General features: G+C 36.3%; 1 protein-coding gene across 1 annotated transcript in view; it reads right to left on the reverse strand.

The window, feature by feature from the left end:
- The window catches only part of LOC115891408 (mucin-17-like), a 100,981-nt gene extending 94,353 nt beyond the window's left edge, over positions 1 to 6,628 (reverse strand). The window contains exons 1-3 of the mRNA XM_030911852.1: positions 6,602 to 6,628; positions 2,162 to 2,596; positions 120 to 2,120 (exon numbers count right to left, since the gene is read on the reverse strand). Coding sequence (XP_030767712.1) covers positions 120 to 2,120; positions 2,162 to 2,596; positions 6,602 to 6,628 — 2,463 coding nt within the window. The remainder of the gene's footprint in view (positions 1 to 119; positions 2,121 to 2,161; positions 2,597 to 6,601) is intronic.
- Positions 6,629 to 8,050: the final 1,422 nt, after the last annotated feature.

Raw genomic sequence — 8,050 nt, forward strand, 5'->3', positions numbered from 1 at the left:
CTTAATAAAATTAAAAAAATTGTAAAAATCGTACGGATCTCTTAAAAAACACTGAGTCACCTTTATACCAAACAATTTCCAAAACAGAAATAACAAAAATATAAACTAAATTAACTAACCTCCTTTTTCTTCGCCTGAAGCAGGGCTTTAAATGGCTCTGGATAGTTGTCCTCCTCGTCGATATCTTCTTCAGAACCTTTCTTCTTAACCGCTTCTGTTAGTTTAATTTCAGCCTTCTTACTCCCTCTGGATGATGATTCTGTTGGTTTCGTTTTCGGAACCTTCTTTCGTCTCGTGAAGGTTGTTTTCGACGTAACCTCGTTCACTTCCGCTACTACAGACTCCTTGATAAGAGGAGGCGCTTTGGTAACCCACTTTTTTGTTGTAGTTGTACTTTGCGTTGTAGTAGAACTTGATCTTCTAATTGGAGTACCCGTAGTTGTGGTAGTAACCGTGGATCTTCTGGTGCTTAACGTAGAACTTGGAGTACTGGTAGTTTTAGGTGTGGTACTACTACTGGAGCTAGCAACGCGAGTACTCATTCTAGCCCTGCTTGTACTCGCTTCTACACTTTCTGTTCGTGTTACAGTAACTCTAGTAAAAGCCGTCGTTGGTTTTTCGACAAATTTTACATCGTTTTCCGTAGCGCTGAATTGCATGGGATCTTCTACAAGGCTCTGTCTTCTACTAACACTAGATCTAGATCTTTGTCCTCTAGATCTAGCAGAAGAGTCTGTTTTAGGCTCGCGCTCGAACAAAGGTAATACCTCCAATTTCGATTCGTCTAATTTAGGAGGCGATTCAGAAAATCTACTTCTTGATCTTAAATTTGCTGTAATTGGTGGTAAAGTGGTAGAAAGCGAATCTACTCGAGTTTTGGAAGCTCCCCGATTCACAGATCCTAATTCTGGAACGGCAACACGTGGTGCTGATGATTCGACTAAGCTACTACGACGAAAGGAATTGTCTACAGGATTTTGTCTCCTAGATTGTCTGCCCTGCGCGTTGTTTGATCTGGTACTTTCCTTCCTGCTTGGAATTACTTGTTGATCTGCTGCATTTGATCTTCTGTTACTTGATCTGGTTCCGTAAGATGATTCGGTGACAGAGTATATTCTGCCCTTAGTAGACACCTCGGGAATAGCAGTAGTTGAACTTGTAGGAATAGGAACATCTATTACTCTACTTGACCTACTACGTCCTCTGCTAGAACTCCTTGCAGAGGATTTTTCAGTCGTTTGTGCTTCTGCAGATACTCTTCGTCCGGAACTTCTACTTCTAACTGTCGTAGGAAACTCGATGGTGACTTTTTGTGGGAATGTGTCATAACCAGTATCTATACGCCTTCCCGGTCTAGATCTACTTGTTACTTCCGAAGTTTGTTCGGCTGTGAAGACCGACGGTCCTCGCACTCTGCTTTCTGCAACAGATGAATCGTCGTATCTTCTAGTACTTTTAATTCGAGTCGAACTGGCTGCAGGTTCAGGGTCAGATCTTGATCTCGGTCTTGTAATTCTTACTCTTGATGGAGCTGCAGTTTGAGACACGCCTGTAGATGAAACTCTTCCTCTTCCTCCATTTCGGCGACCATTTACAACTCTGCGAGGTTCGGAAGGTTCAGTGGTTCTAGGTGTAGAAACTTCGTAACTGGTAGTTTTCTTATAATCTTGTTGTTCTTCTTCTTCTAAAATAGTCTCACTGGAGACTTCAAGAGGTTGAGTTTCAGTCTCTTCGCTTTGCTCAGATAGACCTGAAATACTTTCTGGTTCTTCTGGCTGAAGAGGCACATTAGGAATCTCTTCGATTAACGGTTCTTCGTTTAAAATTTTTTGACTTTCAGCTTTTGGTTTTTCTCTGGCTTCAACTAATTTCGAGCTGCTTTTGGATCGAGCTGGTTGCTCTCTGTCTAAAGTGATATCAGAACCTTTCAACGAAGGCAAAGGATCACCTCGAACTGATGAACGACGCGAAGGAATGTCACCTCTTTCTATGATTGGTATTTTGATCGTAAAACAGGACCTCTTCGAGCAGTATTTTCTTTTCGTGCAAAACTCCGTGAAGCTGCCGCAAGAGATTTTATGGTACTTCCAAAGTTGTTGAGTAAATACTCCTGGTCCACTCTAGGTGTGGTGGTTCGAGGGGTAGGTACCTCACCCCGAGCTTGCAATATAGCTCGGGCAGTGCTACCAAAGTCTTGCGTCAAGACATCATCAGGTATATTTTCGGTAACAGGTGGAACTGGTGATGTCCTTAACGCTTCGTAAGAGGGAGGTCGTTTGGGTAGAGATGCGCTAGGGATTTCAAATCGAGTTTCTGTCAAAACCCTGCTTTTACTTTGTCTAATGAATGAATCTATAGGTGATTCGTTGTTCACTACTTCCGTTGAGTATTGCCTGGGAGACTCTGTCGGCCTGGCCCTTCTATCTGCTGCAGCTTTGGGATTGTTTGAATGGATTCTAGTTCTAGTTGAAGCCCTTCGACTGCTGGTTGAGCGTGGAGTCTGTTCAGGACCTGCCTCTGTGTCTTGGGCTACAGTAAATCTTGCTCGACCTCGACCTCGGACTGGTTTTGGTTCATCTTGGCTTTGTTCTTGACTCTAGAACAAGAAAATATAAAGTTTAGTATAAAGTCAACTTTTTAAGAGTAATCAAAAAATTATACTACAAAATTTTCAATGTCAAAAATATATAGTAAAGTTAGCACTAAATGTTAATTCCACGCCTACTGTGACGCCATTTTTATCAAATCACACGGTTCTATTACTAAATAAAGGCGTAAAATGTTGCGCAAGACAACTGTACCAGTTCTAAAAAAACGTATCACCGCTCTTTGCAAAAACAATTGACCAGTTAAATTTCAATGTACTCTATTGGACTGGGCGATAATAAACGTTATGGGTTAGCAGTATTTAGTGAAAGTAAAGTGTTCAGATCAAATTAAGATACAATACTGATTTTATCTGTAGGTATACTCGGCATTAGATACAATAGTTTAACAAAAATTAGACAAGACAAAGCCCTTGGAATAAATGAATTAAGATTACATTGATTTTTAAGTTTATATTTACTATGTAAAAGCTTATCGTAACAATTAGTAAATTAATAAAAAACTATTGAATAATAGCATTAATAAGAAAAATTAAAGGAAAATAAATCATAACGGAACCACTGCTAAGTTAACATGTGATCATTGAGTTGTAATCATGTCCGGTGAAACAGGATGTGGCCGAAAAGAATTGAATACGTCAATGAATCCTAATTTATGTCATATACTAACATACCAAATCTAGTTTTTTTTTATCTGAAAAAGTAAAAAAAGTTATAGGGATGAGCCATTTTTGAGACGCTCCCGTTATATCTTTTAGACGAGAAGACTTAATAACGACAACACAACAATTCAACTGATAAGTAATATTGTTGATTAACTTTTTTGCATCCTTATAACTGTTCTCGCTTTAAACTCACTGTGTTGTTTAAGTAAATCTGTAGGTATATTTATTTTAAATGAATTTCAAGAGGGAAAGTTTTTTGAAGAAATTGATGGAGAAGATTGTGACAAACTTTTAAAATAACTTATCAAAAATTAATTGTTAGAAAAGCAGTTAATGTAAAACAATAATTTATTATTTTGTTTAGGTACCAGTGTAATTTTCCAATCATCCACTTTTCATTATTGGAGCAACGCGGATTTTATGTATAGTAATGTCAAATGTTAACGTCTAGTAACTGTAAAATCTTACTGCAAAAACCTTGAATCGCTAATAGAAAAGTAAGATAAGTTTTAATAATTGGAACTAGGCTAGATACTATAATATTTTAAGTATAGCACAGACGACTATTAGAAATAAATTGTACTGTTATTGTACACATACCATGAGAAACAGTAAATTAATAGGTTTACCTACATTTCCAGTCACTACCACAGACTATCAATAATAATATAATAATGCCAAAGAGTAGATTGATAATACTTTCATTTTATCAATAATTATAAAGGCTATTATAGTGAATACCCTCAGTACATTCCTAATACGCCAGTTCTATTAATGGTATACCCTATTATTGTAGTATGGGCATTAAGATTCTTTTTAGTGAATCGAATCACACGATTCGGTTTCTCATATTGAATCGACTCGTACGATTCGTTCATTTGAACGAACCACATGCACATTTTACGTTTCATAAAAACAGGAATCGTAACTGGCACTACCGGCGCTAAAAAAGAAATATACAGTTCTTTCATTTGTTTTGGTTAGGTTAGTTGGTGTTAAAACTATGCTATTTGTTAGTGATAAAACTATGCTCGCTACCATAGTTGAACTCATCTAAATGTTTTTTAACGAATAATAAATTATAGTGCAATTTAGACCTTCTGAAGATATCAAAATATTTACCTTTTTATTTTTTTGTTTAGAATTTCCCCAAATTAAACTTTCTAACACTTTTAGAATAATTATATATTAATTTTTTCGTTTACACGCCATTTAAACCCGTATATTGGTATGTGTTCGTTATTTACGATATTCTCGGGCAGTGGCAGCACCGGCGCGGCGGAGAATGCACCAAGCCTATAACCAACAGATGAGATGAAGAAAAAGTCTAATAAATATAAATAAATAAATGCCTGTATTGTCAAAAAAAATTTCAATTTGTAGACAAAGGTAAACTAACAAACAAAGTAAAAAAACAAGGTACACAAACAAACAAACAAAAGATAATACAAAACATTATACAAATAATATTGTCAGTCTTATTGTTAAAATAAACATTTATAAATGTTTACAATGTCAAAGAACAAAAAAATAAAAATAATATTCAAAAATATTTAGCTAGTTTATAGTAAAATATCAATGACCTCTAAATAAATGAATTTCGATGTCATTAGTAAATATAGCAATAGCAAATATTAGACCAGTGTTTAAAAAATCAAATTCGATTTTCAAAATATAATTCATTTACGGCGTAGAAAGCCTTGTCTAGTAAATAAGAGTTCAATGCTTTGCGAAATGAAAAAATTATGTTATGGATTTGATTTCAAATGGCAGGTGATTGTGCATTTTTTTCGAGTTGTATATTAAACTTTTAACTAACTCTGAGCGTGGGGTAGGTAGATAAAGATCTTGCTTCACGTTCCTAAGTGGATAAGTGTGAGATGGCCTTTCTTGAGAAGCTGATACATGTTTACGTATTAGGCAAACTGATTCAAATATAAATAAGGAAGGAAGAGTCAATATTTTTAATTCTTTAAAAAAGTCCCGGCAATGAGTTCTGCTGTTTAGTCCCAGTGAATATCGAACAGCTCTCTTCTGGAGCTTGAAAATGCGGTCAAATTGAGTCGCACAACACGTACCCCAGAATGGAAGGGCATACCTGAGATGCGACTCAAAAAGTGCATAATAAACAGTTCTAGCCACTGACAAGTTAAGCTCCTTAGAAACAGACCTTAATGCAAAACAGGCAGAGCTCAATTTTTTCGACAAAGCTTCGATATGTATGTCCCATTTCAGAGAATTGTCCACAACAAGTCCTAAGCATTTTACAGATTTTACGACGTCAATGGTGGTGTTGTTAAGTACAAAAGGCTGCAACGAGTTTTTATACGACAAAGCTTTAGTTTTAGAAATGTTGAGACTCAGGAGGTTCGAATCGCACCAAGATTTAATGGTGATTAAGTCATTTGATATAATTCTATGAAGTGCCGTGATGTCCTTGTTGCTCCAAGTGAAGCTAGTGTCGTCCGCAAAAAGGCATATTTTGCCACTGATGTTTATTAAGCAATGTCGTTAATAAAAAGAAGAAACAAAAGAGGGCTGGTACTGAGCCTTGTGGTACTCCACATTCTATTGGCTTGCTAGAAGACAACGTGGTATCCACCCTCACAAGTTGACTTCTGTTGCTCAGATACGACTTAAACCATTCGAGAAATAATCCCCTGAACCCATAGTGCTGCAGTTTATTAATTAGGATCTTATGATTTACACAATCGAACGCCTTAGAAAAATCACAGAAAATTGTTGCTGTAGAATGATGGTTGTTTAGGCTGGAGTAAACTTTATTAAGGAGAGAAAACATAGCGTCATTTGTGGACTTGTTGCTTAGAAATCCAAATTGATATTCAGTAAATATTTTGTACTTAAACAGAAAAGATACCAGCCTTCTTTTAACCAACTTTTCTATGATCTTAGATAGCGTTGGAAGGAGTGCAATTGGGCGATAGTTAGAAGTTTCATCTTTGTCTCCTCGTTTATGCAGAGCAATGATTATTGCCGTCTTAAGACATTTTGGAAACATACCATTTTGGAACGACATGTTTATTAAAGTTGTTAGGTGATTCATTCATTAGAGTGCTTTCTGGCAAATTCGAATTATAATAATTAAAATGTATAATATATTACACGGTTGTATATAATTTAATTAATAATTATTGGGTATATTAAAAATATCTCAGAGATAAAACTGAAGTTAAATTTAAAGCTAAGTTAAGTCCCAATAAAAAACAATTAATATAATAAGTGCAAAAATTAAAGTTCTCTGATAATTACTAATAATTCATCCTCATTAACCAAAGGTGCAGCTCAACCATCAGAAGAGCCAGCACCTACCCTGGCGCCGGTGTTCCCTCTGACCATGTGCTATTAGTGGCCGTAATGAAAATTGCTTTATCGAGTCAAAGAAAGCCAACCACACAGCGACGGATGGCGTTAGAAAGAATGAGGGATCCAATAGTAAAATCGGAGATGATTGACGAAATCAACACACAAATTTAAGCAATAATACCGAATATGGGAGAAGAACGAACACAATCTTGGACAAAGATAATGGACATTGTATCAAATTCAATGCAAAACAGGTTAGGATATAAAGCAAAAAACAAAAAGCAAAGATAGATAACGGATGAGATATTGTTGTTAATGGATGAACGTCGAAAGTACAAGAACAAAACAGATGGCATGTACAAAGATATTCAAAGACTCATAAGAACAAAGATTAGAATAGCAAAGAACGAATGGCTTATACGTGAATGTTCAGAATTAGAACAGCTGCAAAACTAACATGACAATTTTAATCTGCATAAAAAGCTGAAGGAGACTGCTGGCATAGATAAAAAAATTAGATCAACTATGACAATCAATAATAACAACCAGATTATCCTCGAAAGCATAGAAAAGAACAATGTTTGGGAAAAGTATATAGAAGAACTTTTTGATGATGAAAGACCCTCAGCTGATATCAATAACTCACTAGCCGGCCCATCGATCACTAAAGATGAGATTGAAAAAGCCATACTTAATTCGAAAAATAACAAAGCGGCTGGGCCAGATGAAATTCCTGCAGAAATATTTAAGCTGCTAGATGAAAGAGGCATTACAGCATTACATAAAGTATTCAATATTATATATGAGACAGGTCACTACCCCAAACAGTGGTTGCGTTCTACTTTTATACCCTTGCCTAAGAAGACCATTGCCAGAAAGTGTGAAGATCACAGACTTATCAGCCTGATGAGCTATACCCTAAAAATATTTCTGAAAATAATACACCAGAGAATTTACAAAAAATGTGAAAGGGACATAGCGATTGGCAAATGGGGTTCAGATAAGGGTTAGGCACCAGGAAAGCGATAGTTGCAACACAGGTGTTTGTCCAGAACTGCTACGATCAGAGAAAGGACGTGTGTCTGTGTTTCATAGACTACGAAAAGGCATTCGATCGCGTACAACACCACAAATTAATGCAGTTCCTGAAAAGACTTGATATAAATCATAAAGACATCCAATGCATTGAGAAGTTATACTGGAACCAAACAGCACAAATAAAATTGTCCAATACCATGTCCAATCCTATACCAGTTAGAAGGCGGGTGCGACAGAGTTGCGTGCTGTCTCCACTCCTATTTAATTTATACTCAGAAGCTATTTTCCAAGAGACTCTGGAGGACGTGGAAATGGGGGTCAAAGTTAATGGAGTGTGGGTTAATAATATACGCTATGCCGACGATACGGTCTTAATTGCAGACAATATACACGACCTACAACAACAAGTCAACAAGG

Source organism: Sitophilus oryzae, unplaced genomic scaffold (genome assembly GCF_002938485.1).
Source record: "Sitophilus oryzae breed Bouriz unplaced genomic scaffold, Soryzae_2.0 scaffold_1181_pilon_pilon, whole genome shotgun sequence".
Classification (NCBI taxonomy): Eukaryota; Metazoa; Arthropoda; class Insecta; order Coleoptera; family Curculionidae; genus Sitophilus; species Sitophilus oryzae.